At 50.2% G+C, this 19,888-nt stretch overlaps 3 protein-coding genes across 5 annotated transcripts; 1 reads left to right on the forward strand and 2 right to left on the reverse strand.

Annotated features, from left to right (window-relative positions):
• The first annotated feature begins 491 nt into the window (after positions 1-491).
• LOC146757022 (uncharacterized) lies at positions 492-5,157 on the forward strand. Of its 3 annotated transcripts, none has more exons than XM_085523335.1 (3): positions 492-1,833; positions 2,432-2,542; positions 2,648-5,157. In XM_085523335.1, the coding sequence occupies exons 1-3, from the start codon at positions 1,800-1,802 to the stop codon at positions 4,333-4,335; spliced, it is 1,833 nt and encodes a 610-aa protein (XP_085379461.1). In that variant the 5' UTR covers positions 492-1,799; the 3' UTR covers positions 4,336-5,157. The 3 variants fall into 3 exon arrangements, with proteins under 3 accessions (XP_085379461.1, XP_085379462.1, XP_085379460.1); XM_085523336.1 differs by having other exon boundaries at positions 2,651-5,157; XM_085523334.1 differs by having other exon boundaries at positions 492-2,542.
• A 4,020-nt stretch (positions 5,158-9,177) lies between these two features.
• On the reverse strand, positions 9,178-10,609 carry LOC146757023 (zinc finger CCCH domain-containing protein 11A-like). Its single transcript, XM_085523300.1, has 3 exons — positions 10,602-10,609; positions 10,253-10,352; positions 9,178-9,422 (listed from the first exon to the last, which is right to left on the reverse strand). The coding sequence occupies exons 1-3, from the start codon at positions 10,607-10,609 to the stop codon at positions 9,249-9,251; spliced, it is 282 nt and encodes a 93-aa protein (XP_085379426.1). The 3' UTR covers positions 9,178-9,248.
• A 110-nt stretch (positions 10,610-10,719) lies between these two features.
• On the reverse strand, positions 10,720-18,776 carry LOC146757024 (zinc finger CCCH domain-containing protein 11A-like). The gene is made up of 3 exons (XM_085523301.1): positions 18,708-18,776; positions 11,357-11,465; positions 10,720-11,181 (listed from the first exon to the last, which is right to left on the reverse strand). Exons 1-3 carry the CDS (start codon positions 18,774-18,776, stop codon positions 10,886-10,888), a joined length of 474 nt encoding a protein of 157 aa, XP_085379427.1. The 3' UTR covers positions 10,720-10,885.
• Positions 18,777-19,888: the final 1,112 nt, after the last annotated feature.

The raw sequence follows: 19,888 nt of genomic DNA on the forward strand, positions 1-19,888 counted from the left end.
GGAGGTGGTGCTCCAGCAGGCTTGCTGTGTTTGAGTGTTGGGGGCTGCATTCACGGTGTTCTTCCATGAACCAGGTGCTTTTCTGCACCTCCTGCTGGATGGTTGGATGGCCATACCATTTTCTAACAGTATTTCTGTTAGGGCAGGCAATAAGCCGTCATTCTGCTGCCTCTGTTTGCCTTAACTGTGTAGCGGCAGTGCCTTTAATTAGTGCTATGGGTGCAGTTTTGCATCTGTTTGGAGCCAAACCCTACAGGTGGAGGATGTGTGGCCTAAAGGATTGTAGGCGACTCGGGGAGGTCTTCGTTTATTGTGTGAATAAGCATTACCTGCACAACTTGCACCACGTAGTGCAGCAGAAATATTGTGGAATATCAGTCGCTTTTGATTCTGGGAGGACCGGTGCAGTTCTCTTTTGCTTCATATGTCACTTCCAAACCCGACACGATGCTGATAACACCTTTCCCATTTTGCATCCTGTTACTGCCCCCAGTGACCTCTGCTTTCTGCTCAACTACAGCAGTCGCCACGAGAACATTCACAGAAGAATTTGGGACGTGCTTCATGTCTCTTGTCATCGGTTTGTTTCCCTTCTTGCCATCCTGCAGACTTTGCCCATTGGTCACAAGTGGATCCAAACACAGCATACACTCCTAAGGATGAAGCAGGACTATATTTGTTGATATAATAGGGATATGCTGTAGTGATTTAACAGTGACACAGCAGGATCGGAGGTGGCTGGATACACTTGGTTATTTACTGCATGGAGGGTAGGGTTACGCACACACCTACAGGAGGCCCTCCCATTGAGTCACGAGGCTCAGAGTAGTTCCCCTTTTTTTCTCATGTCTTCAGACCACAGAGGTAAGGAGCTAGGATGTGGCTGGATCCTCTCCTAGTCCCAAGCTTGGTCAAGGCTTTGTGTGGAAGGAATCATACGTGCACAGTCCCTCTAAGACAGAACCTTAGAGAATACATGAAAGCTCCAAAGTAACCATGGGTGTCTTACAGAAGATCTGTATTGAGAAGGAGTCTTGATGTCAAGCTGCAAGGGATCTCTGTGCAGGTGTGAGCTGCAGAAACAGCCCTGCTCGAGGGCAGGTCCTGTGGTGCAGCCCGCTGCTGTGCAGCAGAGCTGGAGGGGCACTTGGGCTGCTCCCTCTTTTGGGGTAAGATGACTGCCTCCTTGCCGTGCTTTGTCTTAAGTCCCCTCTCAGTCTCAGCTGTTGAACTAAGTGTCAGCTACCAGTTGTTTCAGCCTCCCAGTCTGAGACAGCTTTGTGACGGTTCATCTCTTTGAGCCAGACTGTTTCCTGTGCTGCAGCTCATTGTCTTCCTCTGCAAGGCTGGGCAGTGCCCTGCAGAAGGGCTGAGCTGGAACTGGGACTGCTGCATTCCCTCACAGCTCCCCTGCCATTTCTCTTCTCTCTGCAGGCTCCAGTTCAACTTCTGCCTTCCAGCCGTGATCATCCCAGCCTGCAGGAGAGCAGCAAATGGCCGCAGCACATCCAGTTGAGGTAGGGGTTGGGGAAGCAGGCAGGAGAGGCCAAGGGGCCAGGGATGTGAATGCAGGGGTAGAGGGAGGTGCCCTCAGCCAGTGTGTGTGTGCTGGGGACAGAAAAGCAGCTGGGGTGTGAGGTTCTGTCCTGTGCGAGCTGCTTGCCTGGGCCTTGGCTGTTCCCAGCAAGGAGCCTCTTTGCTTGCAGGAGCCCGTGAGCTTTGAGGAGGTGGCCGTGTATTTCAGCAGGGAGGAGTGGGCGCTGCTGGACCCTGTGCAACGAGAGCTCTACCGGGATGTGATGTTGGAGACATACCAGTGTGTGGCCTCGCTGGGTGAGAGCTTGTCTGCCTTTCCTCCTCGTTAGGGCACCTTTGGCTGTGCAGAATGAGCCTCTGCAAGCCGGGCCTTGAATAAACACCATGCAGCTACATATTGACTCACACCACAGTGCCAGCAAGAAAGGAGATACTGAAAAGCATGAGTTTCAGAAGGGATTAGTATGCACGGCACTCTGATCTAAGCCACAGAGTCAGTGCTGGCAAGCAGGCATCAGCCAGGAGGGAGAAAACCAGCCCTTGTGTTGTGTGTTGCTTGGTGCCACCAGCTCCAGCTCACAGATGAATCCCTGGTTACTGCTATGGAATTGAGGATTTTCCATGCAATTGCCATCAACATTTTGATGCCTTGACCTCTGGTAGACTGTAAGAAAACAAATAAGCTGTTGTAAAGTTAATTTGAAAGAAAAAATATCCCTTCTCAATGTTCAGAGATGTCAAAACATTCTTTGCTCCAAGGGAAGCTGTAGGCACAGTGTCATTTAGACCTAAATGGTGGTTTCTCCTTCGGGAGGGGCACAGAGTGGAACTGTTGAACAGGCACTGTGCCAGCATGAGGGAAATGCTCTCTTGTTCCCTGTTTCTCTCCCTGAAGCTCCACTTCCAGCCCCCAAGCCCATGCTGATCTCCCTGCTTGAACGAGGGGAAGACCCCTGGATCCCAGATGTGCGTAGCCCTGAGGCCATGCCAGGAGACCTCAGCCCAGGTGAGGTGGTGGAGGGAAGGGGAATGTTGGGGCTGTAAGAGCCTTCTCTGCCTGTGTTTTATTTTGGGCACCGTGTGCTATTGCTGCATTTCCTCTGTCATCCAGCAGCTGATGGGATCAAAAATACAAAGGAGGTTCCGCAGAGAAATTGTGTAGTGGAAATGCAGCAGAATCGCATCTCTGTGGAAGAAATCAGAAGGGATGTCCAGGAAGTCCTGCAGCAAGGTCAGGGTGAGCACATCAAGAAGCCCCTGGGAAAGCGTCTGGGAATGACACTGAGGAACCCAGTGGACTCCAACATAGGTCCAAAGCAGCCTGAGGAAACCAGGAGCAAGGATGTGTGCCAGATGAAAAAGCAGAATCCATGCACTGAGTGTGAGAAAAGCTTTAAACTGGATTCCAGCATCACTAGCCACCAGTGCACGCACTCAGCAAAGAGGCATTATGAGATCTGTGATTCTGCAGAGAGCATGAAATGGAGACTCCACCCCACTGGCCAGCAGTGCATGTACACAGGAGAGAGAGCCTTTGAGTGCTCTGACTGTGGAAAGACTTTTACGGACAGTGGGAGCCTCACTTCCCACCAGTGTATCCACAGAAGAGAGAGACTGTACAAGTGCCTTGAGTGTGGGAAGAGCTTGAAAGGTATTTCTAAACTCAAAATACACCAACGTGTCCACACAGGAGAGCGACCGTATAAGTGCCTTGAGTGTGGGAAGAGCTTCAAAAACAGTTCCAGCCTCACCATCCACCATCACATTCACACAGGAGAGAGACCCTGCAAGTGCTCTGAGTGTGGGAAGAACTTCAAAAACAGCTCTGAACTGAAGGTGCACCAGCGTGTCCACACAGGAGAGAGACCATATAAGTGCTCTGAGTGTGAGAAGAGCTTCATAAGCAGTTCTAATTTGAAGCTCCACCAGCGCATCCACACAGGAGAGAGACCCTGCAAGTGCTCTGAGTGTGAGAAGAGCTTCATAAACAGTTCTAATTTGAAGCTCCACAAGCGCATCCACACAGGAGAGAGACCATATAAGTGCTCTGAGTGTGAGAAGAGCTTCATAAGCAGTTCTTATTTGAAGCGCCACCAGCGCATCCACACAGGAGAGAGACCCTGCAAGTGCTCTGAGTGTGGGAAGAGCTTCATAAGCAGTTCTGATTTGAAGCTCCACCAGCGCATCCACACAGGAGAGAGACCATATAAATGTCCTGAGTGTGGGAAGAGCTTCAAAAGGCGTGCTGAATTGAAGATGCACCAGCGTGTCCACACAGGAGAGAGACCATATAAGTGCTCTGAGTGTGAGAAGAGCTTCATAAGCAGTTCTGATTTGAAGCGCCACCAGCGCATCCACACAGGAGAGAGACCATATAAGTGCTCTGATTGTGGGAATAGCTTCATAAGCAGTTCTGATTTGAAGCTCCACCAGCGCATCCATACAGGAGAGAAACCCTTTCAGTGTCCTGAGTGTGGGAAGAGCTTCAAAAGCATCTCTGAACTGAAGGTGCACCAGCGTGTCCACACAGGAGAGAGACCATATAAGTGCTCTGAGTGTGAGAAGAGCTTCATAAGCAGTTCTGATTTGAAGCACCACCAGCGCATCCATACAGGAGAGAGACCATATAAGTGCTCTGAGTGTGGGAAGAGCTTCAAAAGGCGTTCTGAATTGAAGATGCACCAGTGCATGCACACAGGAGAGAGACCCTATAAGTGTCCTGAGTGTGGGAAGAGCTTTAAAAGGTGTTCTGAGCTGACACTGCATCAGAGCATCCATCAGGAAAAAGAGACCCTGTGAGTGTCCTGAGTGTGGTAAGAGCTTCAAAGGGAGTTCTGAATTGAAGCTGCACCAGCATATGCACACAGGAGAGAGACCATAGCTTCTGTCAGACATTTTAGAACATTTTGGCCAGGCCTGCATGCAGGGAGATGCCTGGGAACTTGTCTTTTCTCTCCCTCAGAGAATCCCATCTGCTGTGTTACCAGAATGTCTGCACCAGTGAGCTGAAATGGCAGGAAGCCTTGAGTGTGAGAAGGGCTTTGTGCCTAGCAGAGAGCTCCTCACACTCCCAGAAGAACTTCATGCAAAGCTCAGTCCTCATTAAACATTGCAGTCCACAGGACAGGTAGCTACTAGGACTGCATCTCCTGCAGGAAGAGTTTCTCTCAGGGCTGGTGCCTCATTTCTCATGGGAAAACCCCCAGCAGGAGAGATCCTCAAAATGCTGGAGAGCCCAGGGATGAGGGAGACCAATGCTTCTCCCCATGCAGGAAGAGTTTGCAAAGGAGACGGCATCACCGACACCCTCTGCAGAAGGGACTTAACCCAGGAGCTTCAGATGGCCTTTCCTTGCTGCCCAAAGCACTTCTCTCACCATGCCCGCTTTCCACTTCTACTCTTCCCACCAGCTGCTTTTTGATGCTGTTTCCTAGTGGAGAAGTGGTTGTGTAGGGATCTGCTGTGTGTCTGTGTGCATGTGTTGCTCTCAGTCATTTCTGAGCGCACTGATGCATCCCAGAGAAGGGTCAGCAGAGCAGTAACGTGGCTCTTGGAGGTTTTCTGAGAATCTTCTGTAGTGGAAAGAGAAGGGGGTGAATAAAGTAGCTGAGTTGTTCTGGAGCTTTCTTCACTGTAGTCTTGTTTTTGCTCTTAAAATAAATGTCAGCATGTGGAATGAGGAGAGGGAAAGGTGCAAGCAGGGTTTGGTTTTGGTGCCCTCTCCAGCCCACTGCTTGCTTCTGGACAAGGCATTTCCTTTCTTAATAGGGGAGATGCTCCAGGCCCTTCACCATCTTCGTGGCCCTCCGCTGGACTCTCTCCAAGAGATCCCTGTCTTTTTTGTACTGGGGAGCCCAGAACTGGACACAATATTCCAGATGAGGCATTAATAGGGCAGAGTAGAGGGGGAGGATCACCTCCTTCGACCTGCTGGACACGCTCTTTTTAATGCACCCCAGGATGTCATTGGCCTTCTTGGCTACAAGGGCACACTGCTGGCTCATGGCCAATCTGTTGTCCACCAGGACGCCCAGGTCCCTCTCAGCAGAGCTCCTCTCCAGCAGGTCTTCCACCAGCCTGTACCGGTGCATGTAATTATTCCTCCCTAGGTGCAAGACTCTACACTTGCTTTTGCTAAACCTCATCCGGTTTCTTACTGCCCAGCTCTCCAGCCTGTCCAGGTCTCGCTGAATGGCAGCACAGCCTTCAGGCATGTCAGCCAATCCTCCCAACTTCGTGTCATCAGCAGACTTGCTGAGGGTGGTCACTATCCCCTCATCAAGGTTGCTGATGATGTTTCACAGAATCACAGAATCACAGAATTACCCGGGTTGGAAGGGACCTCAAGGATCATGTAGTTCCAACCCCCCTGCCTAGCAGGGCCACCAAACATACACCTTTACTAGATCAGGTTGCCCAGGGCCCCGTCCAACCTGGCCTTGAACACCTCCAAGGACGGGGCATCCACAACCTCACTGGGCAGCCTGTTCCAGGACCTAACCACTCTTCTAGTAAAGAACTTTCCCCTAACATCCAACCTAAATCTTCCCTCCTTCAACTTAAAACCATTTCCCCTAGTCCTGCTATTATCAGCCCTTTCGAAGAGTTTACTCCCTTCCTGGGAGTAAGTTCCCTTCAGGTACTGAAAGGCTGCAATGAGGTCACCCCACAACCTTCTCTTCTCCAGGCTGAACAAACCCAACTCCCTCAGCCTGTCCTCATAGGGGAGGTGCTCCAGCCCCCTGATCATCTTTGTGGCCCTCCTCTGGACCCTTTCCAAAATCTCCATATCTTTTTTGTACTGAGGGCTCCACACCTGGACACAGTACTCCAGATGGGGCCTCACAAGAGCAGAGTAGAGAGGGACGATCACCTCCCTATCCCTGCTGACCACCCCTCTCCTGATGGAGCCCAGGATCCCATTTGCTTTCTGGGCTGCCAGAGCGCACTGCTGGCTCATGTTAAGTTTCTCATCTATCAGGACCCCTAGGTCTTTTTCTGCCGAGCTGCTCTCAAGGACAACTCCTCCCAGCCTGTACAGGTGCCTGGGGTTCTTCCGGCCCAAGTGCAAAACCTTGCACTTTGCCGTGTTGAACCTCATTAGGTTCACCCGAGCCCAGCTTTCCAGCCTGTCAAGGTCCCTCTGAATGGCATCTGTTCCCTCCACCGTATCGACTGCACCACTCAGCTTGGTGTCATCAGCAAACTTGCTGAGGGTGCACTCCATTCCCTCATCGATGTCATTAATAAAGATGTTAAAGAGCACCGGTCCCAAGACAGACCCTTGAGGGACGCCGCTCGTTACCGGCCTCCACCTGGACATAGAGCCATTGACCACCACCCTCTGTCTGCGGCCTTTCAACCAATTGCTTATCCATCTAGTTGTCCACCCATCAAATCCACCTCCCTCCAATTTGGAGATGAGGATGTGATGGGGGACCATGTCAAAGGCCTTGCTCAGGTCCAGGTAAATGACATCGGTCGCCTTCCCTTCATCCACCAACGCCGTCACTCCATCATAGAAGGCCACAAGATTAGTTAAGCATGACCTTCCCCTGGTGAAGCCATGCTGGCTGTCTCGGATCACATGCTTGTTCTTTATGTGATCAAGCATGTTGTCCAGGAGGATCTGTTCCATAATCTTCCCAGGCACAGACGTGAGACTCACCGGCCTGTAGTTACCCGGGTCGTCCCTGCTCCCCTTCTTGTAAATGGGAGTGACGTGACCCTTCCTCCAATCATCCGGGACCTCACCTGACAGCCACGACTTCTCAAATATGATGGAGAGCGGCTCAGCAACCACCTCAGCCAGCTCCTTCAGGACCCTGGGATGCACGCACAGTATGTATGTACCAGGCTCACTGATCCCAGCACAGTCCCACTACCCCCCAGGCCTTTCCAGCAAAGCGTTGCCCTTCACCTTCCTGCCACCCCGGGCCTTTGTCCCCATTCCCAGTGGAGCAGCTCTGCCCCTTTAGCTGCTCACTGCTCTGCATCCCACCACCACCCTGCACTCTGCTCCCTGCTCTGCAGTGCTGCACTGCCTGCTCCATCAGCCCATCCCACACAGCAGCAGGTGCCTTTTCTTGCTCAGAGCTGTTGTACAGAGCCCAACTCCTGTTGGTGAAGGCTTTTTTTCTCTGCTGGGTGGTGCAGCCCAGCACTGCGCTCTGGGTTTGTCAAGGTGTGTACAAATATTTGATCCCTCGATGTGTTCCTGTAAATAGTGTAACTTATTTCGCTCTCATGATGTACGTTGGTTTGAATTGTTTCCCGATGGATGTGTTTGTTCCTCGCCTCTTTGTCTTCACAAATAAAGCGTTACTGAAAGGAAGAGACAAAGCAGTGCTGACTGTTATGGGGAAGAACAGAGCTGGGAGCCGCCCGTCCTGATGTGCATCCTGTCCTTCTGTGCCGTGGGTGCTGTGAGGAAGTGAGCACATGGGAACAGGGTCCTCAGGGACTGCAGGGATGTCCCCGTGGCTCTGGGATGTACCTGAGCAGCTGCCTGGGCTCAGTGAGCCAGCTCAGGGAGCAAAGTGCATTTTGGGGCACTCCACCCTACAAAAAGGTCCTTGAAAGCATCGCAAGGAGGCGACAAAGCTGGTAAGGGCTACGAGGTTCATCCTGTAGGAGAGGCTGAGGACCCCCGGCTCGTCCGAGCTGCAGGAGATGGGGCTGAGAATCCGTCCCGTTGCTCGTTGTGGCTTCCTAAGCAGGGGAATGGCACAGAGCTGCCCGTAACTGATGAAGGAAGCGGGGGAGGGCTGAGAAACGCGTCTTTGCCGTGGGGGTGGTCCAACGCAGGCACGGGCCCTTCTGGGGGGTGGTGGATGCCCCGAGCCCGTCACTGACCGAGTGGCGTTTGGACAATGCCCCGAATGTGGTGCTTAACTTCAGGGCAGCCCTGAAGCGCTCAGGACCCGCTCGGTCCCTTCCGGCTCCTCCATCCAATTTAATTGCCCCCGCATTTGTCCCATCCTGGGGGCGGCCCGGCTGCTGGAACCCCCGGCAGCGCTGCGGGGACAGCCGCCAGGTGGCAGCGCGGGCTGCGGTGCGGGGACGGCGGGCGGTGGGCGGTGTTGGCACCGGGGCCGTTTGCGGGATGTTGTGAGGTTCCTCCCTCCCTCCCAACTCCTTTCTGCCCCCCCCTCGCCCCCGAGCCGCGCTGACTGCGCTGCAGTGCCCGCAGAGATGATGATGCTGGCACCGCGTTGTGCCGCACTCCGGGGTGATGGCGTCAGTGGGTCATACCTCGCACACTGGTTTGAAGGGAGCAGCAGGGAGAACCCGCTGGGCTCCCCCCTCATCCCAGCACCACGCGTGCCAGGGGCAGCACCAGGCAGGTGGGTGCCAGGCTGGAGGCTTGGGCACATCCCAGGGCACAGATCCCCACTGCTTTCTTCTCTTGCTGCTGAAAGGAGCCAACCAGGATCAGGGACAGGACCTCAACTCTGACCAGCAGGAAAACTCAGGACAATGGAATGCAGTCTGCCAATCTTTTACCAGTTCAGCTGTGCTTTATGACTCATTATTGCAAAGACTCTTTTAGTAAAGTACCACCCTGGGGTATCCAACCAAAAAGAAAAGGTTTTTATTAAATTAAAGGGTTTTTTTTTGGTTTTTTTGTTTTTTGTTTTTTTGGTTTTTTGTTTGTTTGTTTGTGTTTTTTGTTTTTTTTTTTTAACATACTATAATAACTACTACGCAGTTCAACAGTCAGTCATCTCAGAAAGTTCACGAAGGAAATCATCCTCATCCTTCTCCAGGTCCAAGTCAATTTCTGCTTCCATTTCCCCTCCTGAGATTTCCGAGATGAACTTTTCAGTGTCATCTTCTACAGCCTTGGTGAGCAGGCTGACCTCCGGCAGGGCTGGAGCAGCAGTCTGGGAAGAAGGAAGACAAAGTCAATGATTGCTCAGGAGATCCTTCCTCTGCGGTGCTTCTCCTTCAGCACTGCTGATCCTGAACCCAACACGGGGGCTAAAGGGCTCCTGAAGGATGTTAACAACCACGGGAAGTCTGCAGAGCACCTCAGGTCTTTTTAACAATGCAGCATTAATGGACAAATTCCTTCACACTACAGAGGAATCACAGGGCTGCAGAGCATTGTGCACACACTGTCATTCATCCAGCATCCTGCACACAGTGACTACTTTGAAAGGAAACCTGCAGAACATTTCAGTTCTCCACACTTTCTACAGGAGTTGTATCTCAGTATCAGCCTGACCAGGACAGCACTGACACTTCTTCCCCTCCTTACCAAAGCTGCTTTTTTAGCTGGAGGCTCCTCTTCTTCAGTGCTCGTTTAAATCAGCACAGTGCTAGAGCTGTTACATACCACATTCTATTTGAGCAACAGAAAGTCATTCCTGTTCCCCTACACAACATCCACCCACAGTCTGATTTCATTGAACACGAAGCCATTGTGACCTTTTTGTATCCAGTGCTCCCACGTTAACCTCACAAGTTGTACCTGGTGCCAGCAGGGTTACTGCCTCACTGCCAGATATAATCAGATCAATTCTGAGTTTGAGGAGTGCAAAGCTGTCTGGGAAAGCCATTGAAAGTACCAGGATTGTGAAACATGGCTGCAGCTCTTCACCAAAGGCAGGAAGGTAGGAATGCACTCATGATGGTGGCACATGGTGAGCAGTGAGACACGAGAACATGTGAAGAAATTGTGTCACTGGGTCCATCTACAGAAGGGACTCACCTCTGCGGGTGCAGAGACAGCTTTGGGAGCAGCCCTGCTCCATTCCACAGTCTTTTCCTCTTCTCTTCCAGGTGCTTTAAAACAAGGAAAAAGAAAATCACTTGGTCAACAGCAAGCATAGAAAGAAACCTGAGTGCCAGTGTTTCCTCCATGTGCTTATTTCCTCACATTCAACAACAAAGAACACGAGAGAGGCGATATCTCGCAGTCCATACAGTATCCAAGCTCTTCCCTCCTTCACATGCTGTCTCTTCACGAAGCCTCTCTTACCTGCCCAATGAATAACTCACCCCCCTGACCTTTCTGACAGAGGTTGGCCCCCATGTTAAGGACTCAATCCTGGCTTTACAAACACATTTACATATTAAAACAAGCAACACGCCAAAGATGAAGATAACCTTGGCGTCAACACACAGAACATGCCACACAAAAAACATGGCAGAAAGAAAGTACAGGAGAAACTGAATTACAAAACCTCACAGCGAATGAATTTTCCAGAATGAAGCAGGCAGACACCACGGATTCAATGGAAAAACACATGGATGGACATCTGGCACTTCCTGCCTTTGCATTTGGTAAGAAACAGCCCAGGCAATTCTAAGCAAACTCCATTTGCTTGACAGGGGAAGCACTTCAGCAGAGCAGACAGTGAAACACCTCGTTACCTGCTGGCTTTGCGATCTGCTGCATCCGCAGGGCTTTCTCCTGCTTGATTTCTTCCAAGCTTTTAATATGCATTTCTTCCAATCGCTTGATTTTACGCGGTGGCTCTTCCAGTTTCACGTTACCAGGCTCAGGTGGAGGGAAAATTCTCTTCTTCTTGCGCTTATCCTTAGATCTCTTCTCAGTAAGAACCTCTTCTACTTTTTGCTTCTCTTCTTCCAGTTGTCTCTTCTTCCAGATCTCCTCTGCTGGCTTGGCACCCTTCTCTGTCATCATCAAGAAAGGAGAAGCATAAGGATTACAAGAAATTCCAACGAGAGCTCAAGTTTCCAGATTTGTCATAATATTACAGAATATACGTGTTCCCAACAACAACGCTCCTGAGAAAGAATAAGCAGAAAGCCTAGAGAATCTGTGCAGCAAACACCGATGACCATTTACCTCTCCTTGGTGCTCTGTCAACCTCGATCTTCTTCCCCAGCCTTTCTACGAGGCTGCGCTTCAGCGGAAGGCCACTGACATCAGCTACAGAGAGAAAACAACAACATTCCTAAGATAATTCCTTTGGAGAAAGATTTTTACAAGTCAACCACAAACTTTGGTTTCTCCAAGTGTATGTTCTCAAATTCACCTTTCAGCTGCTACACTTGTGTGCCACTTGGAGTCATCACAGACCCACGACACACTTTCCTCCCTCCTGCTTCAGCAGTGCCCTCCCATTTACGTGGAGGCAGCCAAACAGCAGCTCACAAGCAGCCCTTACCTACAGAGGATTTCCGTTTTCCAGGTTTATCAGCAGTATTCAGTTGACTCACAGGCACCTCCCCTAAAACAAAGAAAAACAAAGTGCTTATTTGACAGAAACCAACAGAATTACTGTCTTGTCATCCCATTTCCCACCCAAAACAAATACAACCAAAAGACACCACTTTGACAGCCCTGACACAAAATAATATTGCAACTGTAATGCACTCAGGGTAAGTCCCAATTGTAATTTATCCATTCCACTTAGGAGCCACCAAATGGAAGCAAAGGTACTCATCATTACCCTGCTTTGCAGGCAGCATCACAGTGCTGACCAGTGTCCGCACATTCTCCTTCTTAGGCACACGAACAATCTGAGATTTGAGCCGATGAGCAGGAGCTCCTGAAGGTCCTTCTGATCCAAGTGTTTTTATTCCAGCATTCAAACTGTCATCTGGGAACACAGAGCAGTAAATGAGACTGAGGGACAGAGGCACACGCTGAGGACCACAGCTCTGCAAACTGCCTCCTGCTCAGAAGCATGCAGAACAAACCCTGTCAGCTCTCCCCACAGCTAAGTGCACCATGGACCTGATGTCTGTCTGCTGCCCTCCTTTCATCCTTCTGGATATTAAAAGTAGGCTTTATCCCTTACTTTATCCCATCCACCTGACATTAGATTCCTCTATCAGCAAATGTGGCTTTCACCACTGGTTGAAAAGATGCACATACAGGCACTTAAACTCCATGCTGTGTCCTCGTCTTGCTCTAATGATGTAAACAAAGGAGTTTACCTTCCTAATCTGAAAGGCACATGAAGTTACAAGGTAGGAACAAGATCATGGAAATAGCTGATTCCATTCAGCAACCCTATGTTCTGTTGTGTTTGTACAATAAATTGCTTTGGAGTTAATTGGCAAGTGCTTCTGATTAATCCTGGAATACCTTGTTTTGTATCAGCATCAGATTTTGTAGTGGAAATTATCTGCAATCCAAGATGGTTTTCTTCAGCTGGTTGCTGGACAGGTGTTTTTGTTTCTTCTCCCTCCTTAGAAAGCTGGTCTGTACAAGCAAAGAAAAAATCAGTCTCTTCAGTTATGCGGTAGGAATTCAATCAGATTATCCACTGCACAAAGATGGCAGGCAAGGCTGAAAACCCACACAGATAAATGCTGAGTCTCCACTTGCCCATCCAAATGGCTTCTCTGTGAACAAAGAAATCCCCCCCTACACAACATTCATCTCCCTGACACCCAGTAAAAGCTTAAATGCAGGAGAACAACCTGCAAGGCAAAGGCCACAGGAGCAGAGAGAAGCTGAGCATGCAAGATAAAACTGAGGTATCAGAAGTGCACAAAGTTCAGCTCTGAACCTATCTATCAGCTCACAAGTGAACGTTACCTGGCGTTCTTTATGACACTATACCCACCTGTGAGTAATAGAGTTAATCTTTCGTACCTAAAAAAGACAAACTCACTTTGGCTTGGTGGAAAGAAAACCCCATTGAGGTAACGTCCCTTGGTGTGATGGAAGGCACAGTTGGATTTCTGGCAGCCTCCTGGCTGGTTCTCCCAGTAGCAGGAAATCATGCTGCGTTTTTTCTGAAGACAGAAAGGAAGAAGAGCTGATGGTAACGTGGACCTAAGATCTGCAAAGGGAGACTGAGCTCCAGATGGTGCCAGTGAGCAGACTGCCACAAAGCAGCACTCAAACACCACTCTGAAGAGTGCGCAGGCTGGGAGCACCAGGCTCACTGAGCTTTCCTAGCATTCTGTGGGTGAGGACACCAGTTTAGAAGGGGTTAAACTAACACACCTTGCAGAATGCTTGTCTGATTGATGTGGTTCTTTAGTATCTGTTGAGAGAACACTGTTGGTATCAACTACAAGAATATTCTGCTATGATATACCAATGCCATTGAGCTCTCTTCCCTCTGCTTCCTCCCCTATTCTTAACCGTAGGAACCATCATCATTTCAAAGCAAATGAACCTAATCTGCAAAAGCACATTCAGCCCACCTAAAGAAATGAGAAGTGGGTTTGGTGATAAACTCTGAGGAGCCAACACTCACACTGATCTCCATGTGCCTGAACCTGCAGACATTCCTGAAGCAGCGGCCCTCCTTCCACAGCGTGCAGATGGTTTCATTGCCCAAAGCGGCTTCACAGTGCCTGAAGGGACAGTTGTCTCCCTGTAACCCAATGGAAACCAAGAGAGGAAAATGAAATAGTACAGCCTGAGAACTGGCCATGCTTTGAGCTCATTTTTAGCGAGTTGCTCTATTGTACAATGCAATTAGTTATGAAGTTTGCTGAAGACCAGTAATACTTCTACTTATTCTACCCATTCCTCTTAACTTCAGAACTGAAAGAAAGAAAAAATGAAGGAAAAAACCCAAGCAGACCTTTTTACAAGTGGAATAGAAGTAGAAATAGCAATCATTTCCTTTAATCGACATGCTGGACGAGCGCACAGAAGCAGTTCTGGTCTCGGGGATCTCTGTGCAGCTCTTCCTGTGCTTCTCAAAGAGCTGGCTCGTGCTTCCTTGGACTGAAAGTCTTCTACTGTCTTGATCAGTGAAATCTTCTTTTGAAAAGGAACCCTAAGCAAAACACCAAAAAGCAGAAAAGAATGAGGAATGCCCACCCGTCTTCCCAGCTTTGTTCTCTTCATTCAATCAGTCTCTCAGGAGCAGTTGTTTCAAAACATTGCCCTCCTCAACACTGGTCAAACTCTAGTAACATCACCCTGACTCAGCACGGAGTCCCTGGGCTGCACGGCTGCAAGCCCTCCAATGGAGCCCCTCCTTCAACACCACGAGTGACAGCAGTGAGTAACCCCAACACATTTGTCTGACCGCTGCAGGTCTTCAGGCTCAACCACCTGGACAACCTCAGCAAATACAGTGATCTTCAAAGCTTTGCAGTTCACTTCTCCTGTAGGCCGAACCAACACTGAATCCGTGAATTAATTAATTATAACAGGTTAGAAAGAATTTTCCTCCTCACTTTGCCTATGTCAAATTCTGTAAGTTGGAATTTCTGGTCTTCAAGGATTCTTCACCTTTGAAGAATCCACAAAAACCATCCTCCGTCTTTATTACCTGTACAGCAAAAGCATGCCAGTGCGTATCAATACACAAATCCACACACATGTGCCTGTATACTGTAACTCAGCACTGCATGGAGCTGCAGCACGTTCTGCTCAGCCACAACAAGGGTTTGGGTTGGTTCATTTTTTTTTTTTCTTTTCTGATGTAAAAATCAAATATTTTGATATTTAAATTTGTTTTGTTGCTTTTTTTTTTTTTAAGGTACCAAATGCAGTAAAACCTGCAACCAGGCCAGACAGAAGATCAAATTCAAGTGATTCAGAACTCTTTCATTAAAGTGCTGCACATTTCTGAGCTAAGCATTTCCGATAGTCAATAAAGGTTGGAACCTTTTACTCACACAGACACTAGTGAATTTTCGAGGAATTTTTTTTTTTTTTTTTTTTCAGGGAATTTCCCCAAATCTAAACTAAAGAGAGGAGAAGTCGGGCTCTCAAGTTAGTTGCTGGATTGACTGCATGACAAAGGGAACAAAAACAGCACTTAAGGACAAAGTTTCCTACCCTCCTCCAGTACTGATAGAAATGCTGCCTTTTACCTTTAGTACCTTCACATCAGATTCCTCTCTGCCAGATTCCTATGCTTCTAACAACCTCGGTGCTGCTCAGCACAGAAGCCGGGCACCAACTGTCACTGGACTCCGCACCATGGAACACGCACACAGCTCAGCACTTCTGTTTCCTCACAATTGGAAGGGTTCTGGAATCGGGAGCATGAAGCGGACTAGAAATACCTCACATCCCTCTGCTCCTTACGAGCCCTTCCATTTTAAAACAAGATAACCCCAGACACATTTGTTAGCACAGCAGCCCAAATGCTAACCAGAACACACAGTGTGTAACGCTGAAAGTTCCAGTTTAATGCCGCACCACAATCCCTATATAGTGGTACAGGTGACCACCCCTATAAGATACCCATGACCTCCATGACTCCACTGCTGGTGCATGCAGGCACCACCTGCCCAATACCCAACATCTCCCCCCTCTTTATTATCTGCAGCCCCTGTAAAGGTTCCCCTGCATACTCCCTGTTACCCCAAAGGTGATTTGCACATTTAAGGCTATTCCGCAAATGAATCAATCATTAAACATATGCGAAAAACAATGAAACTGTCATAATAACATACCAAAGAGATGCAGCTGCAGTGACTACAAACCTGAAAGCACACAACAGCAATCTGCCTAAAAATTGTGAAATGCTGTATGGCAACACTTAGTCAACTTGTACAGAACAGTGCATTCAAGTTCAAGATAACAGCACAGTACACAATGGAGATACAACTTCTCCAAGTTCAATGTAACACTATTGTACAGAATCTTCGTGGCATTCCAGTTCTGTCCAGTGTGCATTATAATGTCACACTCCATAACCAAATAAGAAGACAAAAACATATTGGCTGTGCAGAATCGTTCTGAATGTCCACCACTGGGGGACTATCCAGGAACAAGGTCTCCCCCTCTCACGAACTATCAGTCCGGCATGAAGGCTGGATTCCCAGTTCGGACCTTCAGGCACATTGGGAGCAACGCTGTCTCATGTGCCGTTACCAGCAGCCGCTGCCCAGTGCTGACGTCAAATCACTGGCTGCACTGGAGACATTAACCAAGGAGTTGTTGACCAAAACTGGTGCTGAGATGTTCAGATCCTCACGGTGCACAGGATGGCTCGTCATTTGGTGCCGGCTTAACCCAATGTGCCGGCAGCCAGCAGGGCCCACTTGGGGTCCCGACACAGACGTGTTTCCTGCCCTTGACAAGGAGTGGCATAGGGTCTGGGAGCCATGGCCCTCCGTCGGGTCTGATCAGGACCTGACCTATTGGTGTCCATTTGGTCAGCTGATGGTCTCCCTTCCAATTCTCTCAGTTAACTTTCTAAGAGCACCAAGGGTGGGTAGCAGCTTCTGCGCCTCTTCGTCCCCTGCCAAAGCTCACAGAACTCCATGCTGGCTTTCTCTAATGCTCACCGACTCACACAGTGAGAAGCTCCGTCAGCCAGACCTCTCCGCATTATCCACATAATAAGCAGATTGAGGTCCTCATCACACACTCTGTGTCATTTCTTGTCAGCATGTCCTGTCCCATCCCTGGCTCTCCAGCAGGACTGTAATGCTGGGGTGAGCAACACTGGGCACTGTCAGTGTGTTTTTCTTGCAAGCATCTTCCAGGGAAATACGTGCAGGCATTCCCCACTCTTGGCTGTATCTCTGCAGTGCTGGGTCCTGTGTGAGCAGAGTTCTCTGCCCCAGAAGCCAAGTCACTGCTGTGCAGAGCTCAGCCTCGGGGTGAATGTGCTCCTGAGTTTGTCCCAGTGCAAGGACAACCTTCTCATTGCCCTTTAGGAGCACCTCTGGTGCTGATGGGTGCTCTGCTCTCAGCAACCACTGGATACACAGCTCCAGGCGCGTGTGTGCTTTGTCGCCTTGAGCTGTTTGCTCTGATCGCATCTCACCCTGGGGAGCCGGGATTTCCCTTTGGTCTCGGTGTCACTTCGAGACCAGTAGCAACACTAGGGGTCAGAGGAGAGCTGCTGAATGTGTGAGCAAAGCTGCTAATTGAGAAGGAGATCGCACGCGGGTGACTTCGAAACCCGAATTAATGAGCTTACCTTCACCCTCCTGACTAATGCAGACCTCATGCAGCCCTGGGCCTGCCCTTCTCCAGCCTCCTGCCTTGTTTTGCCTACTCATAGGAAAAGATTTAGCATAGCTCAGAGCCCCAGGCAGCGCTTGGAATGCCAGCAGGAAAGAGCTGCTGGTGTCCACATAGCTCAGGACTGCAGCAGTGGGGCTGCTGGACCTCAGTGTTCTGAACACTCTGATGTGGAAGTGATTGGCAGATGCTGTGGCCGGAGGGATGAGGTGCCTGCAGGGCGTCCCTTGGAAGAAGGTTTGGTGAGGATGGATCCTCTGAGCCAGCATCGGGCACAGGGTGCTGGGTGCAAATGCCAGTGCTGCCCCCTGTCATCCTTTTGGTTTTAAAAGGAGTACAGCTCCGTTTCCAAACTTTGCCAACCACGGGCTGGCTGGCAGCTTGAAGGAACTGCCATGAAATTGGTCTAATGAAGCGTTCCTGGCAGAGCTTCAGAATGGAGAAAGTGCAGTTTGTCCTCAACTGAGCTGAGGTCCAATGAGCTGAGTTTCCTGGCTCAGAGCAGAGGCCGTGAGCATCATGTCTCACAGTCTGTGTCACCTGGGCAGAGCCGTTAGGCAGGGGCTGCTAGTGGGGAGATGCCAAGGTTTTCCATGAAGATGATTGCTCAGATATGCCTGAGTTCAGATGGAGGGGCCCATTGCCCTACCAGGAAGTGGAAGATGCTTGGGGGTGAGGCAGCTCGTGCTTTCCCATGCCTGTAGGACCTTACAGTGCTGTGCCTTTCCACATACCTACCCCACCTTCTTTCTTTCCCATGCAGGGGGCATCATTAATCCAGTGGGTGGCACCAAGAATGCCCGGACAGCCCCACTGCAGTGCGTCTCTGTGGCAGAAGGACACACCAAGCCTGTGCTCTGCCTGGATGCCACCGATGAACTGCTTTTCACTGCCTAAAAAGGTATATGTTGGACAGAACAGGTGTGGGGGCTGCTGGCTTTTTATGCGCTATTCTCATAGATCTCCCCAGGCTGGCGTGGGGAATTGGGGTGCATGGCAGGGATGGCTCCTTCTGGGCTGCTCCCCTATCCCTGCCTTCTGATGTCCAGGTGCTGGAGCAGGCTGGCTCCATTGCCCTGGAGAGGAGCTGTGGGTGGTGGGAGGCAGCGCTTGGGAAGGAGTCGGTGCCTCCACGCCACGGAGGAACTCCCCAGCCCAACTCTCTCAGTCACGTTCTTCTTCCTACAGACCGGAGCTGTAAGATGTGGAACTTGGTGACGGGTCAGGAAATTGCTTCCCTCAAGGGTCACTCAAATAATGTCGTTTCCATCAAGTACTGCAGCCACACGGGGTTGGTGTTCACTGTGTCCACGTCGTACATCAAAGTGTGGGATATCCGGGACTCAGCACACTGCATCCGCACCCTGACGTATGTAGTGGGAAGAGTGGTTGTGGGGGACTGTGGACAGCTCTGGCTTTGCAGAAGATGGTGTGAGGAACTCCTGGGGTCCCACAGGCTGGAAACAGAGCCCAGCTGTTTTAGGATCAGTGCCTACAGCTGTAGGAAACAGGGAGGCTTAGGGAGATCTTGGAATGGAATCTGTGGGGACCCTCTGCATCAAAGGCTCTAAGGAAAGGACCTGGAAGTGGTTTTCAGCCCTTCCTGGGGGTGGCCAAGAGCACCAGCAAGAAGGGATGGGGATTTTCTTTTTTGCTTCAACTAATATGCCACAGGAAGACGACCACATTAACCCAGCTGTATTTGTTGTTGTGGTTTATCTACAGCATGAAGCATTTCACTTGGAAAGTCTCTGCTGCCACTCATCGTACAACAGACTTAAAGCACAGCACTTGGCACCTAGCAGTGCTGTGAAGGGTTGGAAAGGCAGCGCATCATTGTGCTGAGGGCCAAGAGATGGTTCAGACAATAGAAGCATTTGTCCACATTTCTGACATGAAGGCTGTCGCCTCCCGATCCGGCGACAAATCAAGGCTGCTGTGTGAAAGTACCGTGCCTCCGCACATGGGATCAGACGGGACTCACACACAGCGTGTAACACCGAATGTACCAGCTTAATGCCACGCCACAAACCTACCCAATACCCAACAGGGGGGACCAGTCAATGCTGCTCATCCGCCATCAACCCCAGATGCTGGAGAAGGCAGACCATGTTGTGGTGCTGGAGCATGACACCATGGCTGAGATGGGGACACCCACCGAACTGAGGACCCGCGGTGGACCCTACAGCTGGCTGCTGCACACTGAGGACCACAGGGCAGCTGGAGTGGGATGCGATGGGACATGGGGAGCTGTGGCTGTCTCCGCTCCCCGCTGCAGGATGGGAAGAGTGGGATGCTCTGGGATTTGTATGGAATAAAGTGGAGATGTTTTGTAGAGGAGCAGGTTGGGATGTGGGGTGTGGGCAGCTCAGCCTCAGTGCATGGTTGGTTATGGAAGCTGGGTGTCTGCCCTCAGAATGTGGCTGTGGCAGCACTGTGGGTTATGGGGGGGAAGCACAGCTCAGCCCA

The sequence above is a fragment of the Coturnix japonica genome, chromosome 24, assembly GCF_054131305.1.
Source record: "Coturnix japonica strain WE chromosome 24, WE-NBRP24, whole genome shotgun sequence".
In the NCBI taxonomy this organism is placed as follows: Eukaryota; Metazoa; Chordata; class Aves; order Galliformes; family Phasianidae; genus Coturnix; species Coturnix japonica.

Coding starts and splice junctions, on each gene's coding strand:
- LOC146757022 (XM_085523334.1), top strand. CDS start 2,329: ATGGTGGTTTCTCCTTCGGGAGGGGCACAGAGTGGAACTGTTGAACAG. Junction 2,543..2,647: donor GCCAGGAGACCTCAGCCCAG/GTGAGGTGGTGG, acceptor TCTGTCATCCAG/CAGCTGATGGGATCAAAAAT.
- LOC146757023 (XM_085523300.1), bottom strand. Junction 9,423..10,252: donor CTGTCTCTGCACCCGCAGAG/GTGAGTCCCTTC, acceptor CCTTCTTCCCAG/ACTGCTGCTCCAGCCCTGCC.
- LOC146757024 (XM_085523301.1), bottom strand. CDS start 18,776: ATGCAGTGTGCTGAGTCCCGGATATCCCACACTTTGATGTACGACGTG. Junction 11,466..18,707: donor ACACAGTGAACACCAACCCC/GTGTGGCTGCAG, acceptor GAATTATCTTAG/GAATGTTGTTGTTTTCTCTC. Junction 11,182..11,356: donor TGACAGAGCACCAAGGAGAG/GTAAATGGTCAT, acceptor TGATGATGACAG/AGAAGGGTGCCAAGCCAGCA.